At 47.7% G+C, this 24381-nt stretch overlaps 1 protein-coding gene across 1 annotated transcript in view; it reads left to right on the top strand.

Annotated features, from left to right (window-relative positions):
• Window positions 1-24381, top strand: part of LOC139262770 (probable ATP-dependent RNA helicase DDX60) — a 191529-nt gene that overhangs the window by 46233 nt on the left and 120915 nt on the right. The window contains exons 11-14 of the mRNA XM_070877924.1: window positions 346-470; window positions 4905-5098; window positions 7167-7422; window positions 22954-23132. Of these exons, the coding sequence (XP_070734025.1) occupies window positions 346-470; window positions 4905-5098; window positions 7167-7422; window positions 22954-23132 (754 nt within the window). The remainder of the gene's footprint in view (window positions 1-345; window positions 471-4904; window positions 5099-7166; window positions 7423-22953; window positions 23133-24381) is intronic.

Here is a 24381-nt window from a genome sequence, read left to right as displayed (position 1 = left end):
TTGACCCCTCTGCTAAGGGAAATAAGTCTTTCCTATCCATTCTATCTCGGCCCCTCTTAATTTTACACACCTCAATAACGTCTCCCCTCAGCCTCCTCTGTTCCAAAGAAAACAACCCCAGCCTATCCAATACTGGCTCATAGCTAAAATTCTTCAGCCCAGGCAACATCCCCGTAAATCTCCTCTGTACCCTCTCTCGTGCAATCACAACTTTCCTGTAATGTGGTGACCAGAACTACACACAGTACTCCAGCTGTGGCCTAATCAGTGTTTTATATAGTTCCAATTGGCTGACCAAATTGTTTCTTGTCTTTTGACCCTTAATAACGGCTCCCGTTTCTTCAGCTGCAGTGAGGACCCTGCACTTACGTCGCTGCTGAAGCTGAAAAAGTTTGATGAGGATTTTAATTTTCATTCCGGAAGACCAATTGCAGAAGCCCACTATGAGACTCCGATGGAAATTTCCACAGGTAAAATAAACCAGTTAATTGAATTTAAAAAAAATATATATCAAAGTACATAGTTCATTAGAATTTACACCACAAAAACAGCCCAACAGTTCGGTGTCGGTCTTTATGCTCCACACGAGTCTCCTCCCCCACCTCTACATCTCACCCCATCACCATATCCTACTATTCCTTTCTCCATCATGGCTTTATCCAGCTTCCCCTTAAATGTATCGATGCTTTTCGCCTCAACCCCTCCCTGTGGTAGTGAGTTCCACATTCTCACCACTCTCTGGGTAAAGAAGTTCCTCCTGAGTTCCCTATTGGATGTATTAGTGACCATCTTATAGTTGTTTGATATTCTAGTTTTGGATCTCCTCCACAAGTGGAATCATTTTCTCTACGTGTACCCTATCAAAACGTTAAAGAGATTTGATCGGGTACTTCGAGAAGCTCGATAAAGACATGATGGAGAAAGGAAACGAAGGATATTTGATAGGGTCAGATGAAGAGGGGTGGGCGGAGACTCTTGTGGAGCATAAACACCGGCATGGATCAGTTGGGTTCAGTGGGTAGCACTCTCACCTCCGAGTCAGAAGGTTGTGGGTTCAAATCCCATTCCAGGCACTTGAGCACAAAAATCTAGGCTGACACTCCAGTGCAGTGCTGAGACAGTGCTGCGCTGTCAGAAGTGCCGTCTTTCGGATGTAGACGATAAACCAAGGCCTCGTCTGCTCTCTCAGGTGGACGTAAAAGATCCCGTGGCACTATTTCAAAGACGAGCAGGGGTGTTATCCCCGGTGTCCTGGCCAATATTTATCCCTCAATCAACGTAACGAAAACAGACTATCTGGTCATCACATTGCTGTTTGTGGGAGCTTGCTTGTGAGCAAATTACTTCCTATACAACTACACTCCAAAAGTACTTCATTGGCTGTAAAGCGCTTTGAGACGTCCAGTGGTTGTGAAAGGCGTTATATAAATCCAAGTCTTTCTATCAGGTCACCCTTCAGCCTTCTCTTTTCTGTAGCAAAAAGCCTCATCCTGTTTATCTTTTCCTGATTAATATAATATTTCAGTTCTGGTATCATCCTTGTAAACATTTTTGCACCTTCTCCAGTGCCTCTATATCCTCTGTGTAATATGGAGACCAGAACTGTACGCAGTACTCTAAGATAACCTCTCTGCTTTTCAATGTTATTCCTCTGGAATTGAACCCCAGTGCTCAGTTTGCATTTTCCGTCTTTCCGTCTTTCGGATGAGACGTTAGACCGAGGCCCCGTCTGCTCTCTCAGGTGGTGCAAAAGGTCCCAGAAGAGGAGCAGGGGGGAGTTCTCCCCCGGTTTCCTGGGCCAATATTTATCCCTCAACCAACATCACCGTAATATATATATAGCTCCACCCAGTGCACTACTTGCTGTTTACAAGAATAAACAGTTCAGGTCACTGACAGCCTTCCTGACGTTATCAGCAATCTTACAGCCTGTGTGTTTGTGATGTTGTATTGAAAACATAACAATCACTGAAACAGATGATCTGGTCATTATCCTGCTGCCGTTTGTGGGAGCTTGCTGTGCACAATTGACGGCCACTTTCCTCACTTTACGAGATTTACCGCACTTCAAAAGTACTTGATTAGTTGTAAAGTGCTTTGCGAAGTCCTGAGGTAGTGAAAGGTGCTGTTGAAATGCAAGCTCTATCTTTCTTATTATGGCCATATTAACCTGCGTTGCTACTTTTAATAATCTGTGAATACCTCATCTTCTTTAAGGTTTCTCTTCCGAGTAAAGTTCGGGTTCCGCAGGTACTGGCAGCTTACCCGAGTGGCTGTCCTTTAAAAAGAGGCAGACATCCAAAAGAGACGTAAAATGCATGTCAAGCTTTCAGCAAATGTGCCTCTTCTACGTGTAGGCACCATCAGTGTGCAGTGATAGACAACCTACCGCCATTTAAACTGGGAATGCTTTTTGTTCATGCAGTTTTATTCAAATTGGGATCTGCAGAACGTTGTGTGTCACCAAGGGCACCCCCGAGGGTCAATACTTTCATCGTGACCCCAGGATTATATCAGTATTGGTAATGGTGCCTCTGCGGACTAGGAGTGCATCAACATTTGTAGTTGATTCTCAGGAGGCGTCGGTAGATCCAGCTGTTCACCGAAAGGCTCCCCCATACCTATTCAAGAAGCACTGCTCTAAATTACTGGGGTTAAAGAAACATACGGGATGCTGGGCATCATACATAAAAGCATAGAGTGCAACAGCATGGAAATTATGAGAACCTTTACAAAACACTGGTTTGGCCTCAACCGGAGTATTGTGTCCAATTCTGGGCACCACACTTTAGGAAGGATGTGAAGCCTTGGAGAGGGTGCAGAAAATATTTCCGAGAATGGTTCCAGGGATGAGGGACTTCAGTTACATGGATAGACTGGAGAAGCTGGGGTTGTTCTCCCTGGAGCAGAGAAGGTTGAAAATCATGAGAGGTCTAGACAGAGTAGATAGAGAGAAACTGTTCCCATTGGAAGGGGAGAGAACCAGAGGACACAGATTTAAGGTGATTGGTAAAGAGCCAAAGGCGACATAAGAAAAAACTTTATTACGCAGCGAGTGGTTATGATCTGGAATGCACTGCCTGAGAGGGTGGTGGAGGCAGACTCAATTGTGGCTTTCAAAAGGGAGTTGGATAAGTACCTGAAGGAAAACAAATTGCAGGACTATGGGGAAAGGGCAGGAGAGTGGGATTAGCTGAGGTGCTCTTGCAGAGAGCCGGCACAGGCCCGATGGGCCGAATGGCCTCATTCTGTGCTGTAACCATTCTATGATTCTATGACTCTAATTAATAGAATTTTACATCTCAGAAACAGGCCATTTGGCCCATCTGTCCCATGACGGTGTTTCTGCTCCACTCGAGCCTCCTCCCACCCAACTTCATCCCAACCAATCAGTATAATATTCTAATCCTTTCTCCCTCATGTTCGTATCTAGCTGCCCCTTAACTGTGTTGAATAGTGGCTGGTTTTATAGCGAGATTACCTCTCAAGCCCTCATACTTCAGCTTTTTAGTCAGCTACACTGTGTGAAACTGGGTGCCAAACATTGCAAAAAGACTTGCATTTTATATAGCGTCTTCCATGATCTCAGGATGTCCCAAAGTGCTTTACAGACAATGAAGTACTTTTGAAGTGTAGTCACTGTTGTAATGTAGGAAACACGGCAGCCAATTGCACAAAGCAAGCTCCCACAAACAGCAATGTGACAATGACCAGATAATCTGTTTTTTGTTATTATGTTGATTGAGGGATAAATATTGGCCAGGGCACTGGAGATAACTCCCCTGCTCTTCATCGAAATAGTAACATGGGATCTTTTACATCCACCTGAGAGGGCAGATGGGGCCTCGGTTTAAGGTTTAATTCGAAAGACGGCACTTCCGACAGTGCAGCACACCCTCAGCACTGCACTGGAGTGTCAGCCTAGATTTTTGTGCTCAAGTCTCTGGACTGGGACTTGAACCCACAACCTTCTGACCCAGAGGCGAGAGTGCTACACCCGAGGCACGGCTGACACTAAGACGTCCCCTTTCCCCGACACTGGGTGTCTCCCACCACAATCAGCACAAGGCACATTCAGTAAATAAACGTGCGTGGTTCTGATCCGTGACTGCACAGTGTAGTGTGTTTATTGATAAATCAAGTGTGGGGATTCCACTGACTCACTGGTGCGTTCATTGTCACGGCCTTCCAATGCGACACAGGTTAGCAAGGCTGTAAAAAAGCAAACCAAACACGAGGGTTTATTTCTAGAGGTACAGAATTGAAAAGTAGGGAGTTTATGCTAAACCTGTATCAAACCTTGGTTAGACCACACTTGGAGTACTGCGTACAGTTCTGGTCACCATATTATAAAAAGGATATAGAGGCACTGGAGAGAGTGCAGAGAAGATTTACAAGGATGATACCAGAAACACGAGGGTATTCATATCAGGAAAGGATGAACAGACTGGGTCTCTTTTTTCTTGAAAAAACAAGGCTGAGGGATGACCTAATAGAGGTCTTTAAAACAATGAAAGGTTTTGATAGAGTGGATACAGAAAGAATGTTTCCACTTGTGGGCAAGAGCATAACTAGAGGCCATCAATATAAGATAGTCACCAAGAAATCCAATCGGGAATTCAGAAGAAACTTCTTTACCCAGAGAGTGGTGAGAATGTGGAACTCACTACCACAGGGAGTGGTTGAGGTGAATAGTATCGATGCATTTAAGGGGAGGCTAGACAAGCTAATGTGGGAGAAGGGAATGGCGGGTTATGTGGATAGATTTAGATGAGGAAAGACGGGAGGAGGCTCGAGTGGAGCATAAACATGGACTGGTTGGGCCGAATGGCCTGTTTCTGTGCCGTATATCCGGTGTAATCCGATGTAATCCGATGTAATCATTCACTTATTATCTACATCAGCATCTGTCAAAGATCCCAAGGAAAGGAAAAGGATGTTACGCCAGCAGCAAAAACTCCTTGCGTTTGTGAGACTTTATGGAGAATCCCTGAAAGAAAATGCAGCCGTGACAATTGTCACCAATCAGACTGATGTTGCCAAGAGCCCATCAAAACAGCAACCAAGTCCGAGAAAGGGCAACAGCAAGAAATCAGGGGTGAGTCGAACACCAGATTCTGCCTTTTACTTTTCTTCGCTTGCCGGTTTTCTCACTGATTCTCTGCCCTCCTGAAAGGCATTGACTCCTCGCTGGGCGGCAGACAATGTTCCCTCTAATTCTCTTTCCCTGCTCGGGCCCTTTTCAATTCACTGTGTGACCGTGCGTGCGCAGTATCTCTTCCAGCGGCAGCGATCGGTGAGCAGCCTGCGCGGGACCTCGCCATCAGAGCACGGCCGCGCACCTTAGGGGAACATTGACGGCAGGGAACTTTATCCAAGTTTTGTGCATGAGACTCGAACATGAGTTTATTCCCTGACTGAGAGGCAAAAGGGTCAAGCCCAATCTTATACTCAATGCAACAGCCACACGCACACACACATACAGACTCATGTGCACATAGATGCACACATACATACAGACATTTATGGACACACATACACACACACATACAGACATGCTCTCACTCACGTACACATGTACGCACACTTGCACACACACAGACACTCACACACACTTGCACACACACAGACACTCACACACACAGGGATAAGCATGCACACGACAACGTACGCTCAAACACACACATAGACACTTGCGCACGCACACACAGACACAGATACTCACACACACAGGCACTCACACCCACATATACAGACACTCATGCATGCAAACACATAAACACTCATACTCACACACTCATGCATGAGCGCACACACACACAAAGGATATGGGGATATTTCGGTAATGTGAAGCTGATGTTGAAGATCAGTCATGATCTTATTGAATGGCGGAGCAGGCTCGAGGGGCTGTATGACTGACTCATGCGCCTATTTCTTATGTTCTTATGTTTCGGCTAATGATCAGAAATACCTTCCTGATGACCTCTTTCCTGACCTTGAATACTAAGACCAATTGTCACACTTCTGCCCCCCGACCTCTATCAATCTCACCTGTAGCTGTTTCTACCTTACTCCTAGAGTTTGCTTGATGCTCATTTTTATTCCATATGATACAAGAACTAGGAGCAGGAGTAGGCCATTCGGCCATTCCAGCCTGCTCCGCCATTTAATAAGATCATAGCTGAACTTCTCCCTCATCTCCACCTTCCCGCACTATCCCCATATTCCTTAATTCCCTTTCTTCCCCAAAATCAATCGATCTCTGCCTTGAGTATACTCAACGACCGAGCATCCACAACATATTTGACTGAGAATTCCAAAGATTCACAGCCCTTTGAGTGAAGAAATTTCTCCTCATCTCAGTCCTAAATGGCCTACCCCTTATCCTGAGACTATGATCCCGTGTTCGAGATTACCCAGCCAGGGGAAACATTTTCTCAGAATTAACCCTAAGCCCCTTAAGAATTTTATATGTTTCAATTAGATCACCCCTGATTCTTCTAAACTCTAGGCACTATAGACCTAGTGTACTCAATCTCTCCTCATAGGGCAATCCCAGGAACCAGTCTTGTGAACGTTCATTGCACTCCCTCTGTGGCAAATATGTCTTTCCTTAGGTAAGGAGACCAGAATTGTACACAGTACTCCAGGTGTGGCCTCACCAACCCTCTGTATAATTGTAGTAAGACTACTTTACTCTTATACTCTAATCCCTTTGCAACAAAAGCTAACATACCATTTGCTTTTCGAATTGCTTACTGTACCTACATGTTAACTGTCTGTGATTCATGTACAAGGACACCCAGGTCCCTCTGAGTGCAAACATTTCCCAGTCTCTCACCATCCAAAAAATGTTTCCGCTCAAAGTGTATAACTTCACACTTCCCCAAATTGTATTCCATTTGCCGTGTTCTCAGTCAACCTGGCTGTATCTCTCTGCAGCCTCTTTACCTCCTCCTCACATCTTACTTTCCCACCTAACTTTGTGTATCAGCAAACTTGGGTAAGTTACATTTGGCCGCTTCACCTAAGTGATTAATAATGATTGTAAATAGCTGGGGCCCGAGCACTGACCCTTGCGGTACCCCACCTCCTACACGTTACCTGTCGGGGTTCTGACCATGTGCAAATTTTACCTAACGTCCTTGTGTAATCTCTCTTAAAAGAAGAAGAAGCGTGCCGAGCTCATCATTGAAGCGCAGGAGAAAAAGAGGAAGGAGGAAGAGGAGAGAAAGGCCAAGGAATTATGGAGCTCGTTGCAAGAACCAATTAGAAAGCAAATGAGTCAGGACATCGACAAAGGAATCAAAGCTCTGGACAGATTTCTGCAGAATTGTAGAAATGAATGTGTGAAAGTTACCGCTGAGTTAGAAGGGATTAAATACTGCCTTAAAGCCTGGGTCCAACATTGCAGGTCTACAGGTAGGAAGCACACATTCACTGTGGATTTAAAGCTATGCTTTCCTGACAGATCTGGTAATACAACAACAACTTTTATTTAAATAGAACCTTTTATATGCCAAGATGCTTCACAGGAGCATTATCAGACAGAAGTTTTGACACCGATTCGCATGAGGATCTTATTGAATGGTGGTGCAGGCTCGAAGGGCCAATGGCCGACGCCTGCACTTATTTTCTATGTTTCTATGTGTCTATTAGGACAGAACAATAGCTTGGTCAAAGAGGAGAGAGAGGTAGAGAGACAGAGAGGGTTAGGGAGGGAATTCCAGAGCTTAGACAGCTGAAGGCACGGCCGGCGATGGTGGAGCAAAGCAAATCAGGATGCTCAACCCAGGGAGTTACAAATGCAAATGAGGCACAGCAAAAGGAAGGTAGTACTGGAGACTGAAAAAAAACATGCAAAATACTTAATGCAGAGGTAGAAAAATGCTCATCAAACAAGTGCACTTCGAAAGCAGCTAAACAACAGCAAACTACAGATGAGCACGAAATCTAGGCTGACAGTCCCAGTGCAGTACTGAGGGACTGCACCTGCTCTGGGAGTGTTTGATGGGACAGTGTAGAGGAAGCTTTACTCTGTATCTAACGCATGCTGTACATGTCCTGCAAGAATTTGATGGGACAGTGTAGAGGGAGCTTTACACTGTATCTAACCCATGCTGTACATGCCCTGGGAGTGTTTGATGGGGCAATGTAGAGGGAAGTTTACTCTGTATCTAACCCATGCTGTACCTGCCCTGCAAGAATTTGATGGGACAGTGTAGAGGGAGCTTTATTTTCTATCTAACCTGTGCTGTTCCTGCCCTGGGTGTGTTTGATGGGACAGGGTAGAGGGAGCTTTATTCTGTATATAATCTGTGCTGTTTCTGCCTTGGGTGTGTTTGATGGGGTAACGTAGACGGAGACTTACTGCGCATCTATTTACTGCTGTATCTGTTATGTTCAGAATAACTCCACAAGACTGTATTGTAAGCTCAAACTATTGTGACCTTGGTCTCTTCAATGTAACTCCAGAGTGAGGCCGCAGCCTGTTGGGCACACTTTTATATGGCCCTGCACACCTGGGCAGGTAACCCCTGAGGCCTCCAACAGTAGCGCCCTCTGGTGGTACATTATGCATGTTTACATAGTTATACATAAAGTATACATACATAACATCATTTCCCCCCAAAGACTTTGATGCGAGTAACTGTCTGATTGGGCTGCTGGGAATGGTGGGATGATTCTCGTGTTTGGTCGTGAGGTCAGTTGCAAATTTGGTGTGTGTTGGTGCGTCGCTGGAGACCAGATCCTTTCACAGTAGTTCCTGGTTATCTGTAGTTCGCAGTTTGGTCTGGTCCCAATGCTTTCTGCATTTGCCCATTACATGGTTTCACAACAAACAGTCCATTCCCCTCTTTGGCTAATACAGTGCTAGCAGCCCATCTGGGGCCATGATCATGGCCGACATCATTTATTCTGATGTCGCGTGGAGGAGCCGTACGATCATGGTACATTCTCTGCTGATAGAATAAGGAAGGCTCGGTTCTCAGTGATTCTGTCCGGAGACTGTGTAGCACCCGGGATAGCCGGGTCTGTGGGGAGTCTACCGTGACATGTGTGGTGTTCGGCTTTGTGATTTGGGCTGTCCGCTTTGGACCATTGTCGCTGACCCTAAGGTCTGGCAAGCCAAGGATGGCCTTGAGACTTTCAGTAGTGGCGGGAGGCCGCGTGGTCCCCGTGGATCCTGGGCCATGGTATGGAGGGCCAGGGCCACCAACTGTGTGTAGTCTCCCTGCCTTTCTTTGCAACATTGCAGGGTTGCCCCACAGGGGGCAATCTGATGGGATGAGCATTACGTCTTTACGACAGAGAAGCTGCAACATCCCGTCTGGCGGCTCGCCGTTTACCAAGCGATAACGTGGGATCCTGGCTGGTCCAGGTCCTAATCTGGGGAACCGTTACAGTTGACCCCTCGCTTTCTAGAACTTCCATAACAACGAGCAGATCTGCGGGCTGCGCCGTTTCCACCCCGGTGGTGGGCAACGGTAGCCAACTGAGGGCATCAGCCCCGTTCTCAGTGCCTGGCCCGTGGTGGATCATGTTACAGTGCACAGACAGTGTTAGTCATATTCGAAACAAAGCATTGATAATCGTGCCACTGCTCCAGAAACTGAGAGGTTGGCAGCTTGTCCAACTCAAGCAAATATTAGGACACACTTTGGTACATCTCTTTTGCCCCGTGAACGCAGGCTACTGCCTTGGGTAACTTATTAGAGACATGGACGACCGGTTGGGGTTTGCCCGCTACTTTGACTTACTGTACAACATGCCCGACCGCGTGTGATAACACATCATTTGCTACAAGTACTTTGTTAGATACATATACAACCAGTTGGATTTCGCCCACTACTTTGGCTTGTTGTAAAGTATGCCCGACCCCATATGCTAATACATCATCTGCCACGAATAGGCGCTTACATGCGTTACACAGTGCAAACAACTTATTGGAACATAGTGGGTTCCTGGCCTTCTCAGCGGCCACCCCTTTACCTTTGCCCCAAGCCCAATCGTCTTCCTTGCTGGGCAACACGTGCTGCTGTTACGTTGCAGCAACATCCCATGGTCTGGACGCATTCTTGTCCCGTGGTCTGGACGCACCCTCGTCCATGTCCGTGATGCTGACTGCCACGATCTTCCTCCCCAGGGATTTTGCCTCTGGCGTCGGGAAGACACATTTGGATCATTTCAGCTGGAGTTCCACTCAGCTTGGTCGACCTGGAGCCTCTTCCATCTTCGCGAAGGGGTCGTCGGCTTTGGGTGGTGGGTACCGCACCTGTACCGCTGCTCGGTTAATCTTTACCTCCTCATGGTCATGATGAGCGGCCTGTGCCTCAGGGATCTGCAAATGGATCTGCACTTCGATGCCTCGTTCAGCTGAAGGTGGGGGCTTGCTCAGCCTTTGAGCATGGGAGACGTCGTTCGCCAGAGAAGGTACACAGAAGTCTTCCCAGTTCCATCGAATCTTCCGCATCCAACTACTACCAAGCAGCGTTGGCCCATCACCTGAAACAATCCACAGTGGTAAATCGTGCACCGCTCCCTCATGGGATACTCTTATGTCCACACTACCAATAACTGATATCAGTTCCTTGGTGCAGGTGCACAGCTTTGCCTGAATCGGGATCAGCTTGGGTCATTGTGTTCTGTCACCCCACAGCCTTTCGAATGCCTTTTGGCTCATAATTGATTGACCTCGTGGCCGATTCCAAGCACAAAAAAATCCCGCAACATTTCCCCAAAAGATCCGGAAAATTTGCACTGTCCCACAAGGCATCTTAGGTCGGCGACATAGCTCGCCACGTTCTGGCCCTTGGAGCGATGGTGCGTGAAAAAGCAATACCTGGCCGTTAAGATGCTCTCCTTCGGCTTGAGGTGTTCCCAAACCAGCGTGCACAGTTTTGTGTAAGTTTTGTCCGTTGCTTTGATCGGTGCCAGCAGATTTTGGAGGAGGCCATATATCAAAGACCCACATACGGTGAGGAGAATCGCCCTGCGTTTGACCGCCATCTCAGACGTGTCCAGCTTGTTGGCCATGAAGTACTGGTCGAGACGCTCAATGAAGGCTTCCCAATCATTACACTCAACAAACCTCTCAAGAATACCAACGGCAGCCATTACCACATGAAAGTTCGTGATCTGTTACTCGTTGCCATTTATTATGTTCAGAATAACTCCACAAGACTGTATTGTAAGCTCAAACTATTGTGACCTTGGTCTCTTTAATTGTTAGATCTCTTAATTTCCAATGAAATACGAACTCCGATGGTAGTTTTAATCTTGGCAGAGTAACAATCTGCTGGCTGATTGCCAGTTCCTTTGTCTTACTGAAACCACATGGCCAAAATGGCTGTATTTATACCTGGATCAATTTACAGAAAAGAACTCGCCTTCTTTGACCTTATTGGCTCAATTGAAAGTCTTTTAACGTTTTAATTGGCTCGCTACCCAAGGTCCAAAAATGTCAAGTTGATTGATGTCTTAATCCAATGTGGCCTGTGTTTTTTCACAGCCTGTCTAAATGCAGCCTGTTTGAATTCTCTATCAATCCCCCCTTTGATTCTTTCACAAACTGAATCATAAAACATCAGGTATCACTGGTTAAACATTCTACAAAATAATTTCAGACATGTTAACAGAGTTTCCTTCTAAAATTTGTTGATGTGTTTTGCCACATGTCCGGACTAGTAGCTTCCACACAAATTTACACCAACCCGAGTTCCATCGTGGCCACAATGGAAGTCTGGTTTTAGTAGGTTAATTAACCTTATTCCAATTTAATCCAAATCAATATCTTAGTTCAACCAGTAAACAACCTTCCCTTAAGCATAACATACTCCTGTGCCACGTACAGATGGTCTGCTGGGACCTGCAAGGTGTCTCACCTGCGGGACAGCAGCTACAGCCGCCTGGTCGCAACAACATTTAATCAACATAAACAAACAATATAAAAGTAAAAGGTATTTACATGTAATTCCCTTGCTACCCTACTATTTCCCTTTGGTGCAGAGGGTCAGCTAGTAAGAAGTAGGCCTATGCCTAGAATACCTACAATCAATACGACAGTAAATTTATACATTTTGGCAAAAAGTAATTGTCCTTATTAGATTTCAGCTTCAGTTACGGGTGCTCGTTTAACGTGTGAAGCGTGGATCCAGGCTTTCTTTCCTTGGACTTTAACAGCTGCCTGGGTGGTCAATAACACTTGATAAGGTCCCTCCCACTTGGCACCTAAAAGTTCTTTATGCAACTTTTTCACATACACCCAGACTCCCGGGATGATGTCGTGTCCTCCTTCGGGTGGATTACCCCAAGCTGCCGATACCTGTCGGGAAACAGAACTAATAGCATTGGTTAAGTTCTGACAGTATGATAACAAAGTGTCACTCATTAAGTGAACATCAGCTTTCCGTAAATCGATAGTTCCTGGCAGCGACATGGGTCTTCCTGTTATAATTTCAAATGGGCTTAGACCTGTAGTTCTGTTCGGGGTTGCCCTAATGCTACATAGCACTATTGGTAGTGCCTGGGGCCATGGTGTTCCTTCTTGGTGATATTTGGCAAGCCATTGTTTCAGAGTTCGATTCATTCGTTCTACTTGTCCTGATGATTGTGGATGATAAGGACAGTGTAAATCCCCCATAATGTTCAGTAACCTGCAGACTTCTTGGCAGACAGCACCTGTGAAGTGTGTTCCCTGATCTGAGTCAATACGACTCGGGACTCCCCATCGGGGAATGTAATCCTTACACAAGACCTTTGCAGTGTGATTGGCTGTGGCTCTTTTAGTTTGGACAGCTTCTACCCATCTAGAGAATCTGTCGACCATGACAAGAATGTTAGTGTATCTTTGGCATGAAGGAAGAGATATATAATCAACCTGCAGATGCTGGAATGGTCCGACAGGGGCAGGGGGCCTCAGTTGGGGCATTACCGTGATGGGTCCAGAATTATTTTTCTGGCAGACCACACAGCGGTCTGTTACCAGCTGGGCATGTTTTTTAAATCCCCGACCCCACCAGCTTTTCTGGAACCGTGCCATCATCTGTTGTGAGGCCAAGTGTCCCCACGAGTGGATCTGTTGGGCTAAAAAAGGCATAAGCGCTTGTGGCGCGACTGGCTTGTCAGTAACTGTTTGTCTCCAGACACCATCTTCGCATAGCTTAATTCCTGCCTCAATCCATGTCCATTTTTCCTCTTGGGAGCACTCACCTTGCATTGTTTGAAGGTCTCGTGTCAGAGTCCTGAGTGCTTTCAATCTGCACATCTGTGTTGGTTCTTCTGGAGGAACGCCCTGTGAGGCGGCATCTTTAGCTGCCTGGTCGGCTAGGGCATTTCCCTGTGCTTCTGTGATATTTTCCTTGGTATGGGCCTTACACTTCAGGATGGACACTTCCTGAGGTAATTGTATGGCCTCCAGTAAGTCTCGGACTTCTTTTCCATTTCGGATAGATGTACCAGCAGCAGTGAGGAATCGTCTTTTCCGCCATAACATACCAAAGTCGTGAGCGACTCCAAAAGTATAACGCAAATCTGTGTAGACATTAGCTGTCTGTCCTTCTGCTATTCGACATGCTTCTGACAGGGCCCGTAACTCGGCCTGTTGTGCTGACGTTCCTGAGGGTAAACATCCTTTTGCCACTACCTCATATAAGGTTGTAACTGCCCATCCTGCTTTTCTGGTACCATTGTCAACAAAGGAGGAACCATCTGTAAACAGGATGAGGTCTGGGTTGTGCAGAGGCTCCTCTGCTGCTAAGGCTGCTTCTTCTGTTTCTTTTAAAATCTCCACACAGTCATGCTCTTCACATTCTTCCCCCTCTTGCTCCCTCGATTCTGACATCGGGAGCATAGTTGCGGGATTAACCGGGCTGGCCCGGACGATATGGAGATTCGGAGCTTCCAAAACTGCTGTCCAGCGGGTCCATCTTGCTGCTGTCACCTGAGACATTCTATTCATAGGCAGCAAAGCGTATACGGTGTAGGGACACTTGACAATCAGCTTTTGGTCGAGGACTGGACCCGCAGTGGTCATTACCGCTCGACATGTAGCTTCCATAGCCCTTAGGCAACTTCCCCATCCGAGGGCTACCGCATCCAGTTTTGCCGAATAATAGCCAATAGGTCTTTGCCGATCCCCATGTTCTTGTGTCAGTATAGCTGTCATATATCCTTCTTTCTCATGGACAAACAGGGTAAATGGCTAACCACTATCGGGATTCCCAGAGCTGGTGCCGAACACAAAGCCTTTTTCAAACTCAGGAAGGCCTCTTGCTGTTCCTTAGTGAGGGTGATGGCTTCTTTCGAGGCACGTTTCCCCTTTAAGATATCATTCAATGGCTGAGCAAGCTGTGTGAAGGAGTCAATCCAATTTCTGTTAAAGTTACACAATCCCAAAAAAGACCTCAGTTCCTGAATAGTGCTGGGTTTTTTAGCAGCCCGAATGGCTGCAGTTCTATCCTGGGTAAGTTCTCTCTTTCCTTGTGAAATCTTTTGTCCCAGGTATACAACCTCTTCTTGGGATATTTGTGCTTTGTCGATGCTGGCTTTATGTCCTTTCAGCCGAAGGTGATCCAGCAAAGCTCGTAAATCTTGCTCATACTGTTCTTCCGTGTTTGAAGCTAGCAGGATATCGTCTACATATTGGATGACTGTGGATGACAGGGGAGGTAATTCTCGCAAATGGCTTTGTAAAGCCATGTGGAATACCGTAGGGCTGTTGTGGAAACCCTGCGGTAACCGGGTCCAAGTATACTGTTGTACTTGGACAGTGAAAGCAAACCACTGTCGAACCTCCGGTGCCAGAGGCACCGACCAAAATCCGTTGGCCATATCAATAACCGAGAAATATTTATGTTCCAGATTGAGGGCATTAAAAATGGTGGAGGGATCTGCGACCAAAGGAGCTTTTTGACCAATACACTGGTTAGCTTTCCTATAATCGACAGTCAAACGCCAAGTCTCATTAGATTTCTGTACCGGCCACATGGGGCTATTGGAGGAGCTATGCGTTTTAATAAGCACCCCTTGTTTCTCCAATTGCTGAATAACCGGTAAGATTCCCACGATGGCAGTTGGACTGATGGGATACTGTTTAGTGCATGGAGGCTTGGTCCCTGTAAATGACGCAGGCTCCATCTGGAGTAGGCCACAATCGTTCTTATCTTTAGCCCATATTGGGTGTTCCTTCAATTCTTCTTTCTTCAATAGTTCTAATTGACCATGTCACCCGACCATCCTCGAAATGTAACGATGAATCTATTTGGATTAGAACGTCCATTCCCAAAAGGGGTTGATCTACTGGGCCTATCCAGACCGGCGTGGTTAGTTCATGTAGACCCAGCCCTATAAGTACCGGTGTTGTCCTTTTAATTTCCATTTTATGGCCCCCAACTCCATAGGCTGTACGTGCCCTACCATCCAACGGCAAAAAGTCTCCATATTGTAGGGGTAAGCATGTTAATTCCGCCCCTGTGTCTAAAAGACAGTCCACATCCTTATCGCCCACCCTCACAGTTATATATAGCCCATCTCCCCTTTGTTGTATTAGTGCGAGGAGGGGGGCCAGGGTGGGCTCTAATTGTTTTTTGCTATCCCAAGTAACGCCTTCTGTTGTTGTATTGTCAGTCGCTTAAATGCTTCTGAGGTCGATATCTTGTGGCAAGCCTGGCTTGTTGGCTGAATTGTATCCCTGGCTGCGTCCTCTTCCCCAGCCACGACCTTGCTGTTTTGTCCTGCACATCTTGGCCCAGTGACCTTCTTTCCCACAATAATGACATTTTCCAGGTAATTTTCCTAATGACTGTTTATCGGAATCCTGGGATTTCCATCCCATAGCCTGTACCGCTTGGACTTTAGCTCCCATATCCCGATCTAATTGATTACATCGATCCACCAATGCTGCAAAGGTAGTTCCTCTCCCTTCCCAGTCCGGTAACACTACCTTAAGCATTTTGGACAGTTCTGGCTTTAGACCTGCCACGAAAGCTGCTTTCAGGGGTCCAAACACTTGTTCATCCATTTCCTCATCCGTATTATTCATACCCGAATGTTCTAGCCACGTGCATCTAAACCGCTCGTCATACTCCAGGACCTCCTCTGTTCCTTTCTGTTGGCAAGCTGCAATTTTTCCCCAGTCTGTCTTAGCTGGACTGAAGGCTTGCAGCCAGTGTTTAATCGCCTCCCATCCTGCATCTGTATCTTGCTCATCCTGCCCCAAAGCTTCATCTACCTTGTCGTGCAATTTTCTTCTCTGTGTTTTTGGCACCATTATGGTCAAAATTTGCACTCCATCCCAGGGATGAAGTTGATATATATTTCTTAGGCGATCCAATTGGTCCCACGTTTTTACTCCCCCTTTCTTTGGATTGGGCAATTCCTTGGACCATTTATCAATTTTCTCTGGGTCTGCCGGAGCATGAACTAAGTATTCTGCATGCACCCTTCGCTTTGTTTTTTTGGTTCCGCCCTCATCCGCAGTCTCTTCTGATTTGACTACAACTCGTCTTTTTTTAAACGGGGCAAAGCGCACCCCTAATTCTTCATCATCCTCCGACACTGTATTGTCGGAGGATTCAGAAACCGTATCTATTCCTCGGTCGTGTCTTCGGGTTTGCGCTTTTAATTTAGCCAAACATGGGTACCCTGGGAATTGATCAATACATTTTTCTTTTCCTATTACTGTCTCTTGACCTAATGATTTTTTCCATTCTTTAATTTCACCTTTAAGATCTTTAACTTCCGCTTCCAGCTTTTCAAGTTCAAGCTTATTCTGTCACAGCTGTGCACAAACTGCTTGCAATTGATCCTTTGTACTGGTCAGTTCTCGATCATGTTGGGAACGCATTATAATTTCATTCCGGTTTCGGATCTGGCCCATAACCACTAGGGACCATCTAGTTCGCTCTTTATTTTTCATACGGGTCGTTTTTCCCCAGACCCTTTTAATCTCGTCCAAGGACCATTGTCCTTTGGAGGTTCCGTACTTTTGTTCGATCTTAATACAGGTTTTAGATAAGTTGAATTGTTGCTCTATGTATTCTTTCAACTGTTCGAGAATTAAATCTAGCGAAACTTCAGGTGGTGCCTGCCCACCTTTAACAGTTGTAGGCAATTCTTTGCTCTTATCTCCTGCTGCCATTTCTTTACTGAGTTCTTTACTGGGGTCTCGAGTCGTAGGCTTGCTAGCCGATCAATAGGTCGGTGATTAATTAACTAATACACCGCCGAAGTTTAGTCGTCTATGGGACCGCGAGCCGACTACCAACCGGAGGGTTCGCAAACTGGAGGCTTTCGGAATCGCATAGAAGGAGAGGCGAATTTAGACTTTTGACCGAGGACTTTTTTTTAAAAAGAGGTGTCCTTACCTCAATATGTAGGTCCGATGTCCAAAATTCAGTTTCTTTCCTCAGCGATCCTGTATGCAGCACCAAAATTGTTAGATCTCTTAATTTCCAATGAAATACGAACTCCGATGGTAGTTTTAACTTTTTAATCTTGGCAGAGAGTAACAAGCTGCTGGCTGATTGCCAGTTCCTTTGTCTTACTGAAACCACATGGCCAAAATGGCTGTATTTATACCTGGATCAATTTACAGAAAAGAACTCGCCTTCTTTGACCTTATTGGCTCAATTGAAAGTCTTTTAACGTTTTAATTGGCTCGCTACCCAAGGTCCGAAAATGTCAAGTTGATTGATGACTTAATGCAATATGGCCTGTGTTTTTTCACAGCCTGTCTAAATGCAGTCTGTTTGAATTCTCTTTCAAATGTAACTCCGGAGTGAGGACGCAGCCTGTTGGGCACCCTTTTATACAGCCCTGCACACCTGGGCAGGTAACCCCTGGGGCCTCCAACAGTAGCGCCCTCTGGTGGTACATCATGCATGTCAACATAGTTACTACATAAAGTATTCATACATAACAGTACCTGCCCTGGCAGTGTTGGATGGGACAGTGTAGCGCGAGCTTTAGTCTGTATTTAACCCGTGCTGTACCTGCCTTGGGAGTGTTTGATGGGACAGTGTAGAGGGAGCTTTACTCCGTAAAAAACCCATGTTGTACCTGCCCTGTGTGTGTTGGATGGGACAGTGTAGCAGGAGCTTTACTCTGTATCTAACCTCTGCTGTGCCTGCTCTGTGCGTGTTTTATGCGACAGTGTAGCGGGAGCTTTACTCTGTATCTAACCTCTGCTGTACCTGCTCTGTGTGTGTTTGATGCGACAGTGTTGAGGGAGCTTTACTCTACTCTTGGAACTGGTGCAGCTTATATCAGTGGGGTCGGGACCCAGAGAAGGTACAGCACGGCCCAGCCCAGAGTGTGAGCAATGAATTCCAAGGATACTAGGAGTATTTGTGCGTACTAGGTCTGTGCAGCAGAGCTTGGTCTCTCGTCATCTTGGTTAACCCTTGCCACTGGACCAAGACCTTGCTCTGTCAAGTCCGTGTGGTGGCAGGTGTGCAATGGTCACTCCACGTTACATCATCATCATAGGCAGTCCCTCGGAATCGAGGAGAACATGCTTCCACTCCCAAAGTGAGTTCTTTCATGGCTGAACAGTCTGATAGGGGAGCCACGGACCCTGTTACAGGTGGGACAGACATTCGTGGGGGGGAGGGGTCAGTGGGGCTGGTTTGCCGCGCACTCCTTCCGCTGCCTGCGCCTGGCCTCATCATGCTCCTTGCGTTGCGAAAGAGCTCAACACCCTCCCGGATAGACTTTCTCCACCTCGGATGGTCTGCGGCCAGGGTCTGCCAGGTGTCAGTGGTGATGTCACACTTTACCAGCGAGGCTTTGAGGGTGTCCTTATAACATTTCCGCTGTCCTTCTTTGGCTCGTTTACCATGAAGGAGCTCCGCATAAAGCATTTGCTTAGAGAGTCTCGCATCTGGCATGCGTACTATGTGGCCTGCCCAGTGAAGCTGATCGAGTGTGGTCAGTGCTTCAATACTGGGGATGTTAGCCTGGTCGAGGACACTGATGTTGGTGTGCCTGTCCTCCCAGGAGATTTGCAGAATCTTGCATCTCCAGCGACTTGAGGTGCCTTCTATACATCGTCCATGCCTCAGACCCATACAGGAGGGCGGGTATTACTACAGCCCTGTAGACCATGAGTTTAATGGTAGATTTGAGGACCTGGTCTTCAAACACTCTTTTCTGCAGACGGCCGAAGGCTGCACTGGCGCACTGGAGGCGATACTGAATCTCCGCATCAATGTCTACTGTTGTTGATAAGAGGTTCCTGAGATATAGGAAATGGTCCACGTTGTCCAGGGCCATGGTGTGGGTCTTGATGATTGGAGGCAGTGCTGTGCAGCGGTGACAGGCTGGTGAAGGACCTTTGTCTTATGGATGTCTAGCGTAAGGCCCGTGCTTTCATAGCCTCAGAATGTGCGCAGACGCAGGCGTCGTCCGCATACTGCAGCTCAACGACAGAGGTTGGGGTGATCTTGGACCTGGCCTGGACGCGGCGTAGGTTAAACAGCTTCCCACTGGTTCTGTAGTTTAGTTCCACTCCAGCGGGGAGCTTGTTGACTGTGAGGTGGAGCATGGCAGCGAGGAAGATTGAGAAGAGGGTTGGGGCGATGACGCAGCCCTGTTTGACCCTGGTCCGGACATGGATTGGGTCTGTAATGGATCCGTTGGTAAGGATCACGGCCTGCATGTCATCGTGAAGCAGGCGAAGGATGTTGACAAACTTTTGGGGGCATCCGAAACGGAGGAGGATGCTCCATAGACCCTCACGGTTGACAGTGTCAAAGGCCTTTGTAAGATCGAAAAAGGCCATGTATAAGGGCTGGAGCTGCTCCCTGCATTTTCCCTGCAACTGGCACACTGCAATTTCAACAGATGTTAAAAGAATTCATGCACAGGCATCTTCCACCCTTCAAGATGTAGTTCGGGACCTGGAATGTCAGGTCTCTCATTGAAACACCTGTGAACACATCCTTTTTGGAGTGGAAGTAGGTCATCCTCAGCACGAGGGACTGCCTAATACCTAGTACTGAGGGAGTGCTGCACTGTCTGAGGTGCCGTCTTTCGAATGAGACGTCAAACCGAGGCCATATCTGCTCTCTCAGGTGGGATGTAAAAGATCTCATGGCACTATTTCGAAGAAGAGTAGGGGGAGTTCTCCCCGGTGTCCTGTACAATGTTTATTGTTCAACCAACGTCACCAAAACAGATTATCTGGTCATTATCGCGTTGCTGTCTGTGTGAGCTTGCTCTGTGCAAATGAGCTGCTGGGTTTCCCTAACTTACAACTTCAAAAGTATCTCATTGGTTGTCAAGCAATCTGGGGCATCCTGAGGTTGTGAACGGTGCTATATAAATGCAAGTACTATCGTTTCTTATTTAGTGTGTTTAAACCAGTTCGTCAATAATTGGTGAGGAATTGGCGATCTCACTTTGCAAGGCTCGTGGTGAACTGACCAATGCAACATGTCACATCGGGTCCAGGGGTTGGTGCTGCTCTGAGTTTGGAGCTGAGGTATATTGTTGGGGCAGTGCAGAGAGACCTTTACTCTCCATCCAAGCTGCATTATGCCTCGTACGAACGTACGAACAGTGGTGGACAGGAAAGGTCCCTCTGATCCAGCCAGCCTGTCCCACACAATTGCGATCCCTTGTGCATCACGGTATATACACTCCCCACCTCACCCGAAACCATGAGATCGACTGGGAGCGGCGAAATACCAGGTAAAAGCCCAGGCCAATTTGGGGAAAAATATCTGGGAAATTCCTCTCCGACCCAATCTCCGCCTGGAAATGATCGGATGCTCACACCGGGGTTGTCACCTCTAATTGGACGTATCCCTAGAGCTTGCATCACATGACCTCCTGCCTCTGACCACCCCGCCCCCACACTCCCGCCATTGGTCATCAACATGTCCATCCTCATGGTGCATTGCCTCCTACACCACTCTGAAAGTGAATGGACTCGTCATTGTCCAACTGGACGCTCCTTGACTGTCAGTCAACAGGCTTTATTCCTGATATTTTCATAACTAAGAAACAAAAGTGTTCACAAGAAGTTTTTTTTTTAAAGTCCGAATTATTTTTCTCCCGGGTGTTGCTCACAGCAGTGTCCTGGAGATGACTCTTATTTTTTGGAGACTCCAAGACAGTCCTGAAGCGTTGGCAACCCCTAGCTGACACCGAGCACCTGCAGCGTAGAAGACATCCATCAACATCAGCAACTTGCATTTATATAGCGCCTTTAACATTGTACAATGTCCCAAGGTGCTACACAAGAGCGTTATCAGACAAATATCTGACACCAAGCCACATAAGGAGCTATTCAGGTGGTCAAAGAGGTAGGTTTTAAAGAGTGTCTTGAAGGAGAAAAGAGAGGTGGAGAGGTTTAGGCAGGAAGTTCCAGAGCTTAGGGCCCAGGCAGCTGAAGGCACAGCTGCCAATGGTGGAGTGATTAAAATCTGGGAAACTCACAGGGCAGAATTGGAAGAGCGCAGATATCTCGTAGGGTTGCAAGGAGATAGGGAGGGACGAGGCCATGGTGGGATTTCACAATAAGAATGAGAACTTTAAAATCGAGGAGTTACTTAACTAGGAGCCAAAGTAGGTCAGAGAGCATAGGGGTGATACATTTACTGAGGTGTACGAAAGCATGGGCCTTACGTTAAACATCCATAAGACAAAGGTCCGCCACCAGCCTGTCCTCGCCGCACAGCACTGACCTGCAGTCATCAAGATCCATGGTGCGGCCCTGGAAAACGTGGACCATTTCCCATACCTCGGGAGCCTCTTATCAACAAGAGCAGACATTGACAACGAGATTCAGCACCGCCTCCAGTGCAGCCTTCGGCTACCTGAGGAAAAGAGGGTTTGAAGACTAGGCCCTCAAATCTGCCGCCAAGCTCATGGTCTACAGGGCTGTAGTAATACCTGCCCTCCTGTATGGCTCAGGGACATGGACAATGTACAGCAGACACCTCAAGTCGCTGGAGAAATACCACCAACGATGTCTCCACAAAATCCTGCAAATCCCTTGGGAGGACAGATGCACCAACGTTAGCGTCCTCGACCAGGCCAACATCCCCAGTATTGAAGCACTGACCACACTTGATCAGCTCTGCTGGCCAGGCCACATTGTTCGCATGCCAGATACGAGACCCCCAAAGCAAACGCTCTACTCGGAACTCCTTCATGTCAAATGAGCCAAAGGTGGGCAGAGGAAACATTACAAGGACACCCTCAAAGCCTCCCTGATAAAGTGCAACATCCCCACCGACACCTGGGAGTCCCTGGCCAAAGACCAGCCTAAGTGGAGGAAGTGCATCCGGGAGGGCGCTGAGCACCTCGAGTCTGATCGCCGAGAGCATGCAGAAATCAAGCGCAGACGGCGGAAGGAGCGTGCGCCAAACCTGTCCCACCCACCCTTTCCCACAATGACTATCTGTCCCACCTGTGACAGGGACTGTGGCTCTCGTATTGGACTGTTCAGCTACCTAAGGACTCATTTTTAGAGTGGAAGCATGTCTTCCTCGATTTTGAGGAACTGCTTATGATGATGGATGAACGGGGCTTGACGCGAGGATATGGGCAGCAGAGATTTGGAAGACCTCAGGTTGACAGAGGGTAGAACATGGGAGGTTGGTCAGGAGTGCGTTAGAATAGTCAAGTCTAGAGTAACAAAGACATGGATGAGGGTTTCAGCAGCAGATGAGCTGAGGCAGGGGCAGAGATGAGCGATGTTACAGAGGCGGAATTAGGCGGTCTTGTTAATGTCGCGGATACCTGGTCAGTAAGCTCATTTCGGGGTCAAATATAACACAATGGTTGCGAACAGTCTGGTTCAGTCTTAGACAACCCCACTCTCCTGTGCAATCATCGCTCAGATTGATGAGCACAAAGATATTGATGTATATGGAAAATAAAAGAGGCATTAATGCACGTTGAGCTGACGATCTATGTTTCTGCCTCCAATGTTCTGAGCAGCAGAGCCTTCGAGAGACATGAAGATTGCAGTACTTCTGATGCGAAAAATTCACAGTGTTCTGAACAGACGCGAGGATCAGCTGAGCCCGAAGACACTGACTGAGGTGGCTCATTACCTGAGAGAACTGGGATTCCTGAACCTCCGAGATTCAGTTATGAAGATGATAGATGCAGATCAGGTAATAAATACCCATGTATATGTTGCTTGGATTAGAATCATAGAATGAGACAGCACAGACGGAAACTATTCAGCCCATCGTGCCTGTGCTGGCTCTTTGGTGGAGCTATCCAATTAGTCCCCCCACCCCCGCTCTTTCCCCATAGCCCTGCAAATTTTTCCTGTTCAAGTATTTATCCGATTCCCTTTGGAAAGTTATTTAAATCTGCTCCCACCACTCTTTCTGGCAGCGCATTCCAGATCATAACTACTTGCTGTGCAATAAAAAGTTCTCCAAGTCTTCCCTCTGGTTCATTTACCTTAATTCCTTGTCCTCTGGTCACTGGCCCTCTGCCAGTGGAAACAGTTTCTCTCTGTCTACTCTATCACGATCCCTCATAATATCGAATACCTCTGTTAAATCTCTCCTTAACCTTCTCTGCCACAAGGGGAACAATCCCAGCTTCTCCAGTCTCTCCACATAACCCTCATCCCTGGTACAATTCTGAGAAATCTTCTCTGCACCCGGTCAAAAGCCTTGAAATCCGTCCAAAAGTGTGCTGCTGTAATTGGACACATTGGGCCCAAGTTTCGGGCCGCGCCTAAAACGGCGCAGCCCGGTCCTGGACACCCGTTTTTCACGCCACAAAGTGCGCCTAAAAAAACTCACCTATTTTCCGGCTCCCTGCAGGTCCTCTGGAGCTGGGCGCGGCGCAGCACGAGCTGTAGGGGGCGGAGCCAGGTCTCTGTGCTGAAAACAGTGCTGGGACCTCTGCACATGCGCGCTACAGTGGGCCCGCATGTGCAGTAGCTCCAGGCGCCCAAAACTGTGTGGGAGGGGCCCGAAGCACGCAGCCCCTAGCCCTGGTCGAATGGTCTCACTGGGGCTGCGTGGATAAGGTTCACCTCCCACCCGACCCGACCCGACTTGACCCCCGCTCTCCCCACCCCGGCGACCCGACCTCCGCTCCCCCAACTCCCCCTTCACATCCCCCCCACCCCCCGCCAGCGATCCGACCTCCGCCCCCCCACTCCCCCGGGCGACCCGACTCAACCTCCGCGCTCCCCCCCTGACCTCCGTTGCCCCCCGCCCTCCGGTGACCCGACCTCCACCTCCCCCCCTCCCCCCCGGCGACTCGCCCCCGCCCCCCCGACCTCCGCAACTCTCTCTCCCCCACCCCTCCCCGATCCCCGCGACCCCCCCCTCCTGGATCTCCGCGACGCCCCACGCCCGGACCCGGGACCCAAGACCCGACGCCACCTACCTGTAA

The sequence above is a fragment of the Pristiophorus japonicus genome, chromosome 1, assembly GCF_044704955.1.
Source record: "Pristiophorus japonicus isolate sPriJap1 chromosome 1, sPriJap1.hap1, whole genome shotgun sequence".
Classification (NCBI taxonomy): Eukaryota; Metazoa; Chordata; class Chondrichthyes; family Pristiophoridae; genus Pristiophorus; species Pristiophorus japonicus.
The sequence above is the reverse complement of the archived record's forward strand: the minus strand, read 5'-3'. Positions and strand labels throughout refer to the sequence as shown.